Genomic DNA, 17,361 nt, shown 5'->3' on the forward strand with positions numbered 1-17,361 from the left:
TAGCAAAGGGAGAGTAAACTTCTGATGGCAGAGCTTTCTTCTTTTGTTGATTTTGCTTCTGGATGTTTATCTACCTGAAACCTGTTTAATAAGACATTAAATTTTAATTATTAAATGTTAATTGATGCCCATTTTACAGGTTGCTTACTTGGGCCTGGATCTACAAGTTCTAATCCACCAGCCCCAAAGACTAACATCTCAGGCCTGGGCCAATCCAGCAAAACTTAAAAAATTAGAAAAATATAAGTTTGCGGTGAGCGTGGATCGAACACGCGACCTTCAGATCTTCAGTCTGACGCTCTCCCAACTGAGCTATCCCCGCTAAATAACGTTACGTGCACACTGAGGACATCCTTTAAACTAGAACCGATGACGAATTCTATTTTCATCGTTTTGATTTCACTCTTGTTGGCATCCTCTACTGCTATGGAGGGAAAGATTTCCACCAGGAAGAGTTGTCCAAGGAAAAGCTTTTTTTATGGAGAATCAAGATGGACTGCTTTTGATTCTGATAAATCTGAAGGATACTCTCTGGTGTGGATAGGTCCTCAAGATGGACTAAAATAGAACGACAAGATTAAAAGATTGCCAGGACAATATGAAGCTGATGGAGTGGACTTTGTTTTGAAGACTACTCAGGGTATGTGACTGTGGATCCTATTGCAGGGCAAGCCTTGTTTTATTATTCTGTCGAGTCACCTCAAAACTCTTCTTCTTGTATTGTGGATTAATGGAGTTGATGCACATATTTGCTAACATACATTTTCCTGAACCTGTAACTCTTTGTTACTGAGCATTGTGGCTTTGATGGGCAAGGACTGGTTGCTTTTCTTTTGGCAATGGAGCAATGATGGAACTGGGGCCACTCAGAGTTAACAGAGACCGCAAAACGCCTTATCGAAATGAATACGCCTGGAATAATGGTGAGTCTTTTCAGTTTTTGTAAAAGCCGCGAATGCTCCTTTGAAATCAGTATTTCTACAGCTAAACCTGTCAAGGTCCGGTTCGAAACCAGATTAGTTCAATTTTTGAACAACTTCCAGATGCTAACATTCTCTTCCTAGAATCCCCTGCTGGTGTTGGATTTTCTCATTCAAACACAACATCTGTCTACGATTCAAGTGAAGATAGTACAACCGCCCGAGAGTCCTTTTCATTTCTAGTCAACCGGTTAGACAGATTTCCCGAGTACAAGACCAGGGAATTTTTTGTAACTGGAGAAAGCTACGCAGGCCATTACGTTCCCCAGCTTGCTCAAGCAAGCGACTGATGCCGCCGCACCGGTGGCATCGATCCTGGGATTTATGCTGCCTTGTGCTATTCTCCCTTGAATTTCAGCTCTGTTAGTGCAGTGTTCTCTGTGTGTTTACATGTACAAAAGCTAACCAATCAAAATATAAGAAAAGGTTTTTACATTTGATCCCTGCTCTACATGCAATGCAAATGTTACTGTTATTCCTTACCCATGGAAATCCTGCAGGTATCATTTCATATCATACAACTACTATAACTACGATTTGAGGTTTTAACAATAAGTTCTTCATTAATTATTACTTTGGTTCTAACAATCACACGTAAGTGGCAACACAGACGGTGCTTTACCAGGAACATGCACAAGATATCCCATTAACAAACTGGAAACACCAGTAACATGCACAAAATCTTTAGAAGCCTTCAGGTGTTCATTGGCTATGATACACAATGATATAAGTGACAACACTAATAAAAATTTCCACTTCTTGTCAGCAGCTCGATAAAGAGTGCAAATATTCCATTTCAGTGTTAATAAACATGCACTGATTGTTATGGAGTTATAATGAAAAATTAAAAAAAAAAAAAAAAAAAAAACGCATATTACAAATTGAGAGGCTTCCTTGCTGGCAATATCATCTCAATAGCTTTCTTTCCAGCGACAACCTCAATGGTCTTCAGACTGATTTTCAAATATAGCTGTGATGACTGTACTTGATCTCTCCAAATATCAAAACATTTGCCACCTTTTTGCTTGCTGCTTGAAATAATTTTATCCTATCCTGCAACCTGCTTTTGCAGCCCTTGACATTTTAGGAAGTGCATCGATATTGTGCCTTAGACCTCCTTGTAAGCCTGACGAGGACTTGCTGGAAACTAAAGAAATAAAATTCAAAGAAGACAAGGTCGTTTAATATAGCGACCAAGGATGAATAAAAGCACTAGGCAGTGGTGGGTTGGGGGGAGAAATAAAGAATGAGAAAAGCAGAAGCTACCTGAAAAGTTTTCAACTTCTAGGAGTTATCATGTGCCCTCGATGCTTCAAGGATGCTCCCTACCCACCTGCCAAGGAAAAAAAGGAAGAGTTATCATGTGAAGAATTTGTTTAACATGCCCTGTCTGGAAAATTATCTATTGGACTGAAGGAAAAAAGTGGCAAAACAAATTTATTCCTCTCATGAAATTAAAAATAACATCAAATCAAGAAAGTAATATATATATATGTGTGTGTGTGTGTGTGTGTGTGTGTGTGAGAGAGAGAGAGAGAGAGAGAGAGAGAGAGAGAGATTGTAACAAAATATCTGATTGCAGTCAGATAGATGTCTTTTACATAAAAAGATATCACAAAGACAAGAAGAATGACGAGAATGACACAGAATGCTTTGGACTCTAGTTACCATAACTGCTTCTGCTATAGGACCACAAGGCTTAACATTTAAGAGCTAGGGACATTCACTACTTACAATAAAAGCATGCTTGTCTTGTGACAGAACCTCAATCTGCTGAGTCAATTTAAAGGTCTAGAACAACAGACATTATGAGATCTTGATGCAAGCCAGTGTTAATGCTGTAGCTATGAGATGGATATCTAAATACCAGTAAACAATATTCCAGAGAGATTGACACAAGAAAGAACAGGTACATTGAGTGAGGAGTACCCTTCAAAACCTGGATGAGTTGGAAAGTACACATTTTTCAATCCCAAGCTTTTTGCTGCTGAAGCAGTTGTCTCACCAATGCAGGCCACTGAATTATTCCACTGCTTTGATTCTGAAATAAGATTGAACCAGGCACTGTGCAATGAAGGCATATGAACTAAGTACACAGAATTGAATACTTGGTCAATCTGATTAGCTCAAAGTGGGGTGGGGGACAGAGAGTGGTTTCCATGAAGTTCTTATGATATCAAAAAGCACCAAGAAGGTGCCACTACCATAAATCTGTAATGACCAAAGGTATAGGGTAGACAGAGCAGCAAGTTGGATTGAAGAACGTCCTTATCAACAGGGGGAAAAAAAAAAAGAAAGTAATTTCAATAGACTCTATCTCAGGGAACTGATATCCCAATCCCCCACCCCCTTTGCAGAGTCCACAGCTACTCAGGCAGCTCCAGTCAAACTATCAAATTTTATTAAAAATGCAACTGACTTACCGAACTGCAGATGGAGAAGCAACTGCAATGACTGGGCAAAAAAGTGCCTGCTTCAGCACCATTTGGTCAACATGATCAACAGGTACCTGAAAATGACAAAGTGACAATTACAAATGAGGGTACCTGATGACACATATCACTAATTTATCCATGACATTCCTATCTAATTAGTGCATTGGTATCACAGATAAAGACAAGGATAACAAAGCAACACTCTTAAATACAACAAGAACAAGGTGATAAAGTGGAACTCAGAGGTTAAGGACTACTAAAATATGCTGCTGACCTTTATAAGGATGATCTTTTGAACACAACCATTCAATTATTCTGCTACATGTCTCCATCTAGCTTAATCAATTCCTAGGTTCTTAGTCAGTTTATGAACTGAATCTTGATTTTTAAACTAAAAGGGCAGAAATGACCTCAAGTCAAGGAACATCTAAGGCTGCCTTAAAACCCAAATAAGGAGAGCCACCCATGATGAACCTACTGATGTACAAGCATCATAGTTAGGTCTGAGGAGTATTGGCCAATAAATCCATGGAATTCTTGATAAATATTAAAGTTCAGGAGGCCTACCCTAGCAATAAAGATTACCCAGAAGGCAGTTGCTGGTCAGTCATCAATTAATTTAACCCCATTTCAGATAAGAAATTATGAAACTAGCACAAACAAAACCTACTTTATGAGTTTTATCAATGCACTCATTTTCTAAGTATTGAAGTAAAGTTAGAAGAGCACAATGAAGTGCTAAAATTAAAATCCTTACTGTTGAGTATGCATTTAGTCTCACAACCTCAAATCCACGATTTGACAGGCCTTCCTCTGAAACATAAGTAAAATTTTCAAAATTATTCTTTCACAGCTTCCCACATATAAATAAATTTTTGCAAGCAAAGCATACAACCAGAACGATTAAATACCAATCTCATTACTTGCTTTGGCAGAAGCTGGATACAACACAGTACATCTTCCATTCTCGCTCTTTGGAAGTTCTGATGCCAAAACCTTGCCTGTTGCTGAAGAGTGAAAGAATTCATGAAAAAGGGAACATGAGACACTTTGCTAGGAAAATCATAACCGTTTGGTGATATGGTGAAGCATAATAAGGAAAAGCTCAATGCAGGCATATATTTATATTATTGCCAGCATATTTATACATCTGTGAATACCTTTAGACGGTGCAAAGGCAATATCAAGAGATTGCCCTGATGATTGTACCACTTCATTAAAAATGCTCGCTGTACCTGCTCCTACAACCCCTATCTTAACATTTGGGGTACCAGCTGCCCTAAGGACCAAGTTAAGGACGAGTTTATTGATTTATATTAACTTCTCTGACAGAAAAATAAAGAGAGGTATGCTGTTTAGATAAACAAGAATGAACAATAGTTCTAGTCTATATGTCCTTTAGATACACTAATTTAAGACCTCGCTACTAACATTTAGCATCCTACATATCTGATTCATAACAAGCACAGGTTTTGCAAACTCTACGTCCAGTATCCAAAGAATACATTTGATGCTTGGGATCACTGAAAATAAAAAATCCTGAAACGATGCAATTCATTGGAATGCTTTTCTGCTTTACTTTTTCAGAGAGAGGGAAAGGTACAAATCCAAGGAAAAGAAAACAGAGGAAAGAAAGGGGATGAGGATTTGATAGAAAGGGAAAATAGCGATGCATGGCCTTCTGCTATTAATATGTTAACATAAAATTAACTACAACAGAAATTCTCTGCAGTCCACAGATTAAAGCATACATCCCAGGGTGACAACAGACCAGTGCATTTGCATATTTATCAGACGAGCTATTGAAATGCAGAGGAACAAGAGACATACATTCAAAGTTACATTTGAGCATCAAAGATTTTAGTAGTAACAAAAGAAACCCCGTTAGACTTTGTAGACAAAATTCAAGGAACTACTCATATCCAAAATGGACACTATCTTGTCAAAAACTTCAAACACATACTTCCATGCCTCCAGAAACACCGAACCCGCTTCAGGGGAAGTTATGACAACCCAGTCAAATGAAGTATCTGCAGAAATCATTACAATAAAATAATAAGAAAATACAATATAAATAGCACAATTGTAGTTCAGACTAGGGAAAGCCATGATAGTAATTACAACAAACATGCACATGAAAAAAAAAATCGATAATCACCTTTTTATAAATTAATAGTGAGGAGCACAGAATACAAAGTATCAACAACAAAATAACTATATGGACAACAAGGAATTTATATATGTAAAATATCAGGCTAGGAATCAGCAAGGACCACTCAGAGCCACCATGAGTCTGAGAAATGGCTCCAGCGCTGACCCTAAATCATGTCTTTCTATGTTCAAGGGTCAAAATATAAAGGGCTGATAAGCAAGAAGTTGGCAAGTAATGTATAAAATAACATGTGTTTTATACCACCATAGAGCTAATTCATCAAGTTAGAGAAATTACTACTTAATACAGAAGGGAGTCTATCCAAATCAGGTCCTTCAGTATGCTGAATTAGAGGAAGCTCCAAGCAATTGATACCATGTTTGGCCTGAAAAAAATGGAAAATCTTTAACTATATACTCTGTCAAACATATGCAACAATGGAATCATTATCATATTATTTCGCATCAAATGACCAACATATGCCCATTATACCCGTACTCATATGGTCTAAAGCACTAGTATCAGTAACAGCACTCCCCCAACCCCTTCCCCTATATAGAAGATCAGCAATACAATTTTTCCACACTTACAAAGCATGATGCACAAACAATAAATACTAGACTTTCAAATAGCAAGTCACCCAAAAGCACGTAAAAATAATAGAAATTGACCAACTTACAGATTTCTTAGCTACTATCATGACTGCTCATTTGATTGCTGCAAAGAACTGTACATTGAATAGTTGAGACACTCTAGACCTTTCATTGCTTAAAAAAATATTAACTGTGGATATATTGTTCCAGTACCGATGTGTAATAAGTAGTGATAAATTAGTGGTGAAATGAATGAGGAGGGAAATGGGGAGATCTAAAATAACGTGAAAGAAAGTAATTGATTTAAATAGGGAAAAAGAATCTATATAGCCAACCCCTGGGGCTTGGTTTTTATTGTTGTTGATTCAATTAAGACTCTGTAATATTAGTGGATCATTGCAGCATGCATTTGATATACTTTTGCAGAAGATGCATTTTTGGTAAGTACTCGCGAACAGTTTCAAGAATACTCGAAGTTTACTTAATTAGTAAACTTATTAATTAAACAGGTAAACCACATCTAAATTTCTTTTTTCCAATTATCCAAACATAATCTCCGCTTTGAACACCATAAAATCCCCACAAGCTCGACTTATCTATTTATGCCTTGCGCATCAAACAAGTTTTTACATAAGATTCAAACATCACCTCTACTTTTGACCAGCTCAAATACTGTTTACAAGAGTTCAATAATTGAAATGGTCATGTAAGATTCCATTATCGCCATATGGCAAGACTCAAGTACATTAGTTGAATCAAAAGTAAAATGCTGAAAATGAAGCGCGACTCTTCCGCATTTAATCAAACACTTGACATGAGAAAATTTTTATTATCAAAAACAATTCCGAAAAATTCAACACGTTATAGAGTTCCAATCCAATATAAAACAAAACAACACAATGCAATTTATATAAAAAAAATTGATAAACTCAAAATCTCAATAAAATGCAAAAATCAAATGCTCCACAAATGCAAATAAGAAAAAGAAAAATAAGAAGAAGCGAAAGAAGACAAAGAGGGAGAGAGAACGGCACCAGAGCTTTAATGAGCTTGCCATTTTTGCCTCGTTCTCTTGTGACGACGACTTTCGGCTTTGCAGCTGAAATAGAAGTTGAAGACGAAGAAGAACATGCTCGAATTTGAAAAGACGGAGTCGGAAAAGAAATTCGTGGGTGAAATTGCAGACAAAAAGGAGCAGACGAAGCTGAAGGAGGCAGAAGAGCAAGACAGAAGTGAGAGAGTTGTGCCATCGGCGACGTGTTGGACAGAGACCCCATACCCAATGTTAACAAATTAAGCAGCCGACCCCATAATTATTATTTTAATCAAAATATCTCAACGGAAAGGCGAAAAAGAAATCATAATAAAAATTCAAAGCCCCACAATTTAATTTAATTTAATTTAATTTGATTTATATAAAAATATATAATTTATTAATAATTAAAAGTTTATAATATGTATAAATAAAATAATTGATTTTTTATTTTAATTTTTATATAATTTTTTTATATTATTAAATCAATTTTTATATAATTAATAAATTTTAATTAAAAGAGGACAGAGTATTTTTAAGATTGCAATGGATTTTGTTGACTCGACTACCGATAATGGAATCCATTGGCGTGTGGTGGCTCTGATAACAAGAACACAAGACGCTGGCCCAAATGGATTTGTGGGTCACGTGCAGGACGCGGTGTGGCTGGGGACCACAGATAGATTACGGTGCGTCCTTTTCCCGATTTTAAAATGGAATTTCTAAGCAATTTCAGAGTGGTAAATTATTTTATATAATATGAAATTATATATATATATATATATATATATAATATTTTAAATGTACATATATTCTTAATTAATTAAAAAAATAATTTTAATTCTACATAATATATATAATTATGTCATATCATAGCTTAATTGGTCTTCCTAGCTTAAGTGGAGACAATAAAGATTTTTTCATCTAAAGTTATTTTGTTGCGTGACCCATTAAATCAGTTTTAAATATATTACACACCTTCAACAAGATAAGATCACATAAAGCGTGTCTGGATTTTGAGCTTACTCATCCTCACAGACATTACGTCAAGAATCTTGAAAGAATTAAAATAACTTGAAAACTATGGGCAGTGATTTCACAAAGTTACAACACGACAACCAGTGTGAGATCAACAGGGTCAAACCTGAAATCCCATCCCCATACTGAATTTCAAAGAAGATAAACTTGTCAAGGACAACGCACCCAAAAATCATGCCAATTTTGAGCAACTGCTAAACCAAAAAGCCCTAGTGGCCTCATATAATTTGAAAAATAAAATCAAAAATTTCATGAAGAATTTCTCTCCCATTTGAGAATAATAAGACGCAAAGTTGGAAACTTCAATGAAGAAAATTCAAATCAAAGCTGGTTAGACCGTACTTTAATACGTTGCCCAAAAATACATCTAAGTTAGGTGAAATAGTAAGCATGGAGGTATTATAGAATATATCTAGAATAAACATATGTAACACACATTAGACCACATGTTTTATTCATGAAGCACTCTTGCCACATGACACATTCACAAATTCATGCATTCCAATAAATAAGTTTTTACCTCAGCCACCGTAATTCTAAACAAATGATTAATTAAATCCACAGAAGACTTCTCAGGTCATCAAAATTCGGTTCCTCTCCACAAATTGGAGGGATTTATAAGAATTCTACAGAACCAATAGACCTAGGGAGAAATGAGACAGTTTTGTCTCTTCTAGCGTGACAAATCCAGATTGCTAGAACTATATGTTATGTTGCGATTCTTTCAGCTTACTTGCTGTTGATGGCTACCGTACACAGGGTAAGTGCCATATGCTGCAGCTGTTGCAGCATACATACTTGGATCATGAGGTGGTGGTAAAGCATATCCATAGCCATCGTAAACCTGCCCTCCGTAGTATGCCCCACTCCATTGGTTGCCAAAATCTGATCGAAACTGTCAAATCCTCAAAATAACAGAAGAAAATAAATAATCTAGTAGCATATTTAACACAATTCATTTCTAATAATGGTTGGTTCCACATATACTTTCAGATCACTTCGATTGCTGTAAAATAAATTTCCATTTTTGATGTCAAGACTACAATTTAAGTAAAACCTGATTAATTCTAACAAAGCTGCATCAACTACTTCCTGGGAAATTAAAGATCCCAGAAAACTTAAGAATGAAACCTTTGAACTGCTAAAACTCATTCAAACTGTTTCCTCCAAGATAATTACACCCTGGAATCCGCAATGTTCATAAGTTGAAGTTTTCTTATTGGGAAGGAGGCACAAGGAACTGACATACATACCTGCTTATTTGCTGGATTGCGACCCCAAGAAAGACGCACTGTTTGCTTGCCAATTACTGTCCCATTCAATTTTTGCAATGCCTCCTCAGCATTACTCCTGTTGACACAAGTTAGATGGAGGGTATTTAAGAACTCTATGAAGAAATAACTGAACTCAATTTTTAGCATTTCATTCACAGGCGATACAGAGCTGAACTACAAGTTTTACCTGTTGCCAAATTGTACAAATCCACATCCTTTACCAACTGGAATTTTAACAGAAACTATCTCACCATATTGAGAAAAAGGTTGCTTGAGATCTTCGTCCGTGACATTAGGGTCAAGTCCTCCAACAAAAATCTACAGAGAAACATGGTTTAGTCAGACAGAAGAACATGGACCATCTAGTGGTTAAACCACATGAAGATGGAAACTCACTGTTGTGTTAGTGGAATCACCATCAGATTGAAAGCCTTGGCCAAAGGCACCATTTGATGCATATCCACCTAAGAAAAAACAGAAGAAGGGTTTGACACAAGTCCAGATTCAAACTAAATTTTTAACCGCCGTATGAAGGAATTTATTTGGCAGAAGATCAACAGGGCAAAAATAAAAAAGGAAATAAGAACCAAAAGCAACTACAATCAAACCACTTATGATGATAAGAGTCAACAGAATGCATGGCATGAATAACTTCTATAAAAATTCCATGGAAGCTAGCATTTTTGAGAAATCTACTGTTCCATTATGTGATCACTGCCCAAAAAAGGGTGTTCAGATCTTTTATATGATACCGATCACGGTACAAAAGAGATCATCATTTAAACTCCAGGACCAACATAACACCTAGTAGACTTGACTTCATTAAAAGTAAAAAGTTCCGGAGGAAAATCTAGCAAGTCACCAGCTTTTATGAAGTAAAGAGAAACATGAAATGAAAAGATCAGAGCTTCACACAGAAAAATTAAAGCAAGGAGAAACAACAAAATGACATTTCAGACGAAGAAAAATCCCTACTTTGCCAACATAGATACTTAAGCATGGAGAACACTTAACCAGATTACCACATGAAATGATTTAGCTCACCTCTGCAATCCAAACCTAAAATGCAACCTTCAGTAAACTTTCAAGGTATTCAGACACTCGTATGGATTACTTTAAACACTGATATAAAGTCTTCTGCTGGATTTCACAATTCTCATACTATAGAACCATTCTAAAACACTATAAACTAACAGCAAAATTGCCCATTGATCGCACTTAAAACCATAACTCTGCAAACTTGGTCTCAGAATGCACTCTTTTAACTATTTTGCATCTCATAATAAACAAGCCAAGGTCATATATAAAATCAAAGAGCTATATCATGACAATTTGGAAACTTGGGCATTCTACAACTGGGCAACACTCAGTAACTTCAATAATAAAAGTAACAGCCTAATTTTTAAGAAAAAAATTATGACTAGACCTTACTCAACATACAGAAACCTTCAAAAAGAACACAAGATTCTTCTATGTATTCAAACCGCCCCCATCCCACAAGAAACGTATTTTCCAAGTAAATGAATTCCAATGTTCCTGTTCCTTTTCACTATCATCAGTGAAGAATGAAAACACCTTTTATGATTGTTCAGAATTAGCAAGTTGACACATGAAAAGCAGAGAAAATAATCCAATCAACCATTTCTAAGGTCACAATTAAAATTAAAGGAGCATACACATTGAACTTTCACCAAAGTACAAATAATAACATAATCACACAAAACTGAACATGTCAAACTAGCACAGAGTAAGGAAAAGATGATGGTTGAAACTTGCATATGAGGAAACAAAATAAGAATGTAATTATAGATCACTTATCACTTCTTTAGTTTGATGAGTAAAAGTAGACAAGTGACTTCCAACATGGCAAGGTACTGCTTCAACAATAATTACATTTTTTCAGAGTGGCACAACAATATGACCATCGCCACAATACAAAAGGGTGAACCAAATTCTTTTCAGGTGCAGAGATGGCATTTGAGGGGGGAGGAAAGGAATCTGAGATCAAATTTGAGCATGTATCAAACAGAAGAAGATGTATGAATTAAATGAGTTGCAGTGCTGAAAATCAAAAGGAACCTCCTATAGAGCACGTGTCTCACATCCTTATCCAATATATAATAGATTATTTTCCTGATAAAGAAACTAGTAGATTATAGAGGACTTCAAAAGAATCCTTGAAACATATTCCTCAAGGTGAAGAGAAGAAGCCTATGTGTTGATATGCCTTTTTTATTTTTGTGTCTGTCGCCAACAGTGCATGCGCGCGTGCGAGAAAGAGAGAGAGAGAGAGAGAGAGAGAGATTAGAATAGTATATGAAATTATTACGCAAACTGAAATTGTAAGGCCTAAACAGCTTATTTTTATTATCCAAAATAAGATAGTCAAGAGTATTTTGAACAGTCAATGAAACTATTATGAAAAATTTTTTAGAAATTAAAATAAAGCACCAATATCAACAATTAAATTTGGATGATGCAAATCCAAAGCAAAACAAAATAACCAGATACCTTGTTGCTGATATCCAGAAGACTTCCTGGGAGTTGCGGCACCAATACGCATAGGCCTGCTTGAACAATATACACCATTCATTTCTGCCATGGCCTGTGCTCTTTCACTATCATCTCCAAATCTCACAAAACCATAACCTTTTGAACGCCCAGTATTGGCATCAAATACAACTTTAGCAGCTTTAACCGATGGATATTTACTAGCAAAAGTTTCATGCAACACACTATCAGTAACATCAGCTGCTAAATCTCCTACAAAAATAGAAAGATCAGGTGCATTTTCTGATCGCTTGTCACCCGAGCTAAATGTTGCCCAGTTGAGACGGAAAGGCTGTTCTGTATTAGGCATCAAAATGCCAGTATAGCTCTGCAGAACCTGCTCGGCTTCTGCAGGTGTAAAAAATTCTACAAACCCATAGCCCTCAGACAAACCAGTCTGCTTATTGCGAATAACCTTAATGGAAGCAATCTGTGCAATAAATAACACTAGTCATCAGAGTGGTAGTCAATCAAACAAACAGACGCAAGAAAATTGAGGTATTGTGTGGCTTGCCCTAGAAATGGAAATTGGAATAGAATCTCATTTTATACATTACACAAAAAATCCAAATGTTGTATTTGTGCTTAGCTCAATCTATTTAGGTGATAAAAAAATCCACTTCCTAAGAATAATATTCAAAAGTCATACTTAGGATGGCTCCATGTGTTCTCCACAAAATTAAATTGGCATATCTATATATGCAACTTCTATTTCTATTCCATTCCATTTTGACCCTAACAGGCGATTTTTCTTGATTACCATATAAAAATTACTATGCTTTGTGAAATGCTTCATATTATGCAAAAATTTTGTTCACAAGAGTCCTACCCTCAATCCAAAAGAATAAAAGCGGGCACATATGCACGCCACCATGATATATATATACCAGGATTATACTTGAAAATTTTTCTTTTTCTTTTTTCGTTTTCTTTCCAATGCAATGCCATAATATGTATAAAGATAGACTTCCTAAGACATGTTGCAATCAATTTTAAATTTGCCTCCCTCAATTCGAGTCCATATTAATAGTTTCTTATAAAAACAAAACAGACAGCTCCACCATGATAAAAACACACACAGCGATCCAGGATTCACTTAATAATTTACCCAGCGCATCCATATATGGAGACATTAACAGAAAAAAAAAGGGAAAAAAATACAATATTCACAAAAAATGCATTCATATATATGCAAAGAGAGATAGATACATAGGGAAAGTCCTTTCTACCTCGCCGGCGGAAGCAAAACATGTATGGAGATAATTTTCGTCCATCCAGTGATGCAAATCACCGATCCAAATAGTTTTATTCTCACCGCTAGATCCCTGATTTTGATGATGTTGCTGCAGCGGTTGTTGTAGGTGCGGATGGTGCTGGTGGTATTGATGGTACGCAGCCATGTAGTGCTGCGGCGGTGGCGGCGCGTAATGCTGAGGTGGAATCATTTGGTGCTGCATTACCATAGCAGTCGCTGGATACTGCATCGCCATCCACTGCTGCTGTTGTGGTGGTGGCGGTGGTGGAGGCGGCGGCTGTTGCTGGAGTTGTTTCTGCTGCTCCAGCTGCGAATCGGAGCCGTTGGATTGCATCTTATTACCTTATTTATTATCTAAAAGAATATAAATGAATCTGAGTTTGAAAAGAGAGAGAAGTTAGATATGAATCTGAGTTCTTGGTTAGAGAGAGAGAGAGAGAGAGAGAGAGAGAGAGAGAGACGGTTAGCGTCTAGGGAGAGGATTTATGTTTGTTTGTTAAAAGGGATATGAAGAGGGAAGGGTTCATGAGTTGGGTCTGCGAACGCGGTTGTCGTTAGGGCCGTTGGATTGTGGGAATGAGGTTAGATCGTAGCCGTTGGTTTTGGTGAAACCGGAGGATAATGCATGTGATGCTACTTTGGTTTTCTCTCCTCTCATGGATCCGCCGCCAGCTGCTCATTCATTGGTTTTGTGGGTAATCTTCTCTCCTTTCAGTAGATATTTTCAGTTTTGCTTCATAGATTTAGTTTTGGATTTTTTTACTGGGAATGGTAATTTTCTACGTCGCGGTTAATCCATCAAGTACTAGTAAACTCTCCTTACTTCTGACCAAATCCTTGTTGCAGGCTTGCAATAGCCGCCTGAAAAAGGAAACCTATATTTAAGGTTGTATTTTTGTGGGATTTAGGTTAGTGTATTTTTAAGGTCCCTAAGTGTGGGTGTAGTAGAGGACTCATCTTTCGAAATCCCACGTCGTATTATGAAAATACGTGTATATATAAATTATATAAAATCAAAGATTTTATTAAAATTATTATAATTTTAATAATAATTTAAATTTATTTTTAACTTAAATTTAATAATAAAAAAAAAAGATTAGTGTACGTAAGACACAAAATGATTTTAAGTTTGAAATTTAGAATCAAATCAAATAGTTCCTTTTGATTTCAATTTTAATTTTTAATTTGAGTTTGATTTGATTATGATATAATTTATTTGATTTATTCAAATTTGACTATGAAATTCTTTTAAATTTTTATTTTAAAAAAACTTATTTTTATCTAATCAAATAAATAAAGTTAATTTTATCTAATTTTAATTTAATTTAAAATAATTCTGATTAATTCTAAATTTAATAGATTATAATTTTAAAAAAAAATTAGTAATCCCATTAAAATAGAAAAAATTAGGAGCTTATATATTTTTTTTTAAATAATAAAAAATAAATTTTTAAAATCTCAAATTGTGAATAAAACATATAAAAATACTTAAATTTAAATATAATAAAACAATTAAGTTTAAATGTTATACCCTTAGTGAGTGATCTGTTAAGTTTTAATGCAAGACAGATTAGGAAAGGTTAAATACCTAATTAGGGTAAAAACTTACACATTCAACTCAATTAACATTTAGTTGTAATTTGTGATTAATATGTTACTGCAAGCAATGATGAGTGTTTCTTCTACTTTATTTCTTAAATGCTAACTAACTTCATTAACTCAAATTAATTTGTTTTAATGTTTTTTTGAACAAAAATGTGTTTCTCCCACTTTATTTTTTAAATGCTAACTAACTTAATTAACTCAAATTAACTTTGTTTAAATATTTTTCTTAAACAAAAACTTGTTTAAATGTTAATTCTTTTCTAATTGAGATTTGGGAATGTGAAGGTATTTTACCAAAAATTATTTGTTATTTTGAGAAGATTAAGAGTAACTCCTCCATCCCATTTTAAGTGTTGTTTTAAAAAAAAATTCCCACAAAATTAAGAAAGCATTAATTTTTTTTTTTCTAATTTTATCCTATCAATTATTATTCTTAATGCATTTATCTTTTTTTTATCATTTTTTTACATTTTGAGGGCACTACAAAGCTACTTTATTCAATTATTAGTACTTTTTAATAAAAATGAGGTTATCAAATTATTTATTTAGTTATTGTACAAAAACCTTAAAAAGTATTTCAACAATATTTCTATAATTTTCTAAAATCCATCTTATAATTTTTCTCTATCTTTTAATTATGTGAGACAAGGGTAATTTAGTCAAATTATAATTATTTTATTACTCCCTCCATTTCACAAAGATAGGTTTAATTTTCTTTTTTAATTATTCCAAATTATAGGTCATTTTCCTTTTTGAAATGGTAGTTTATTTATTAGCTTCCTAATATGCATCTTCTTAATATGTATTAAAAAAATAAATCCTATTAGTTTCAATAATAATTTAGTAATATGAATTATTTAATTTTTAATGAAGTAATGAGTGGAGGGTATATTAGGAAAATATTAAATAAAATTTATTATTTTAATTATATTAATTATATTTTTTTTATCCATATGAAAATAGAATCAAATTTATTTTTATCGGATGAAAGGAGTATAATTTAAATGATTTAATTATTTCTTTGATTGTTATGAGATAAAAATAGATGAATATAGATGAATGAATGAATTATTAAATTTATAACTCAATAATCAAATGAATGATTTTCTTTTTCTTTCATGTGTGTGGACATGTTTTTGCACATGTACAAGATGTGCAAGTTTTGGGCCTATTGAAAAGAGTTAAAAGATAACATGCAAGACTTGGATTGGTGGCCCAATTATAAGCAACAGATATTAGCTAAGTTAAAATAAATAAATAAATAAATATATATATATATATATATATATATATATATATATATAATTAATAATTAAGGTCCTCTGTTTTATTTACATTGACAAAATTGAATGAGTATGCTTATGGGCTATATGTGGGGTTTTTTATTCAACAATAGAAACCCATCTCATATATAGACTAGGTTCAAAGAATAAAATTATTTTTACTTTGACTTTTCAACCATCCATGATGCCACAATATATTTTTTTCAATTTCAATTTCCTTTCAAACATTTTAATTTGTAATTTTTTTTCTATTATTATAATAATTTAGTAATTGAATAAAAGATATATTTTAATATAATTCACTCTAATTGAATTTAAATTCAAAATCTCATCATTTTAAAAACAACTTCAGTTAATGCTTATTAACAAATAATAAATAATTTCACTATGTAAAAGTTGTGAACAGTACTCATTGAGATAAATATTTAATAATTTATAGGGATGGTAACAGATAGGGTATTCACAAAAATTACATTACTATCCGAAGTCAATTAATATTTCTAAAACTCAAATTCATTTCAAAACCAATTAAAATTTTTTATTAACTACTTGAATCCATCTTAAACCTTATTATTATTAGCCGAATAATATCTAAACCCATTTAATTTTATATATTTTAATTAATGACTAAAAATTTATTTTTTTAATAATTTATATTTAAAAAATAATAATTTCATAAAATACCTAAATTTTATTTTATTTAAAATAAAAATATATAATTTATAAATATTATTATAAAAAATATATGTCACGACCCAACCCATGAGCCGGACCGGCACTAGGACCTGGGCCAGCCTAAAGCCCCCGAGGCCCGTAGTAAGCCTAACTATTCACTTAACCCAACTCTAAGGCCCATTTGGGCCCAATTTCAAGAAATCAACAGGACAGAGTCCGGCCATAAAATGGACCTTTCAACGGGGAGTTTTTGACTCACCGGACCTGTAAACACAATAAATACTCAATTGGGGAGCTCAGCTCACCCTTCACATACTCATCAGCATAAAAATAAATGGGAGCTCAGCTCCCTCATCCAATCCATCAAACATGCATAGAATATTAAGTTTACAGGTCCAAAATAATAATTTAGTTTACAGACCCATATCAAATAAACATTTCTAACACATGCGGAAATTCTAAGATTTAACAAGTTTATACAAACATTA

The 17,361-nt window shown here is 34.0% G+C and overlaps 2 protein-coding genes and 1 non-coding gene across 9 annotated transcripts; all 3 read right to left on the reverse strand.

Annotated features, from left to right (window-relative positions):
• Nucleotides 1–249: 249 nt before the first annotated feature.
• TRNAF-GAA (transfer RNA phenylalanine (anticodon GAA)) lies at nt 250–322 on the reverse strand. Its single transcript has one exon. It is a non-coding gene; the product is annotated as a tRNA-Phe (tRNA).
• A 1,304-nt stretch (nt 323–1,626) lies between these two features.
• LOC110648843 (uroporphyrinogen-III synthase, chloroplastic) lies at nt 1,627–7,532 on the reverse strand. Of its 6 annotated transcripts, none has more exons than XR_009142975.1 (10): nt 7,195–7,532; nt 5,865–5,952; nt 5,379–5,445; nt 4,576–4,694; nt 4,339–4,422; nt 4,173–4,228; nt 3,404–3,489; nt 2,848–3,044; nt 2,247–2,313; nt 1,627–2,127 (listed from the first exon to the last, which is right to left on the reverse strand). XR_009142975.1 is itself a non-coding variant. In XM_021803205.2 (10 exons), the coding sequence occupies exons 1-9, from the start codon at nt 7,435–7,437 to the stop codon at nt 2,293–2,295; spliced, it is 927 nt and encodes a 308-aa protein (XP_021658897.2). In that variant the 5' UTR covers nt 7,438–7,523; the 3' UTR covers nt 1,627–2,127; nt 2,247–2,292. The 6 variants fall into 6 exon arrangements, 2 of the variants coding, with proteins under 2 accessions (XP_021658897.2, XP_021658895.2); XR_009142974.1 differs by having other exon boundaries at nt 4,327–4,422; nt 7,195–7,528; XM_021803205.2 differs by having other exon boundaries at nt 2,894–3,044; nt 4,327–4,422; nt 7,195–7,523.
• Nucleotides 7,533–8,680: 1,148 nt separating this feature from the next.
• Nucleotides 8,681–14,039, reverse strand: LOC110648842 (polyadenylate-binding protein RBP47). Of its 2 annotated transcripts, none has more exons than XM_021803202.2 (6): nt 13,285–14,039; nt 12,017–12,485; nt 9,902–9,969; nt 9,693–9,823; nt 9,485–9,581; nt 8,681–9,116 (listed from the first exon to the last, which is right to left on the reverse strand). In XM_021803202.2, the coding sequence occupies exons 1-6, from the start codon at nt 13,642–13,644 to the stop codon at nt 8,961–8,963; spliced, it is 1,281 nt and encodes a 426-aa protein (XP_021658894.2). In that variant the 5' UTR covers nt 13,645–14,039; the 3' UTR covers nt 8,681–8,960. The 2 variants fall into 2 exon arrangements, with proteins under 2 accessions (XP_021658894.2, XP_021658893.2); XM_021803201.2 differs by having other exon boundaries at nt 8,681–9,126; nt 13,285–14,038.
• Nucleotides 14,040–17,361: the final 3,322 nt, after the last annotated feature.

Source organism: Hevea brasiliensis, chromosome 2 (genome assembly GCF_030052815.1).
Source record: "Hevea brasiliensis isolate MT/VB/25A 57/8 chromosome 2, ASM3005281v1, whole genome shotgun sequence".
NCBI classification, from domain to species: domain Eukaryota; kingdom Viridiplantae; phylum Streptophyta; class Magnoliopsida; order Malpighiales; family Euphorbiaceae; genus Hevea; species Hevea brasiliensis.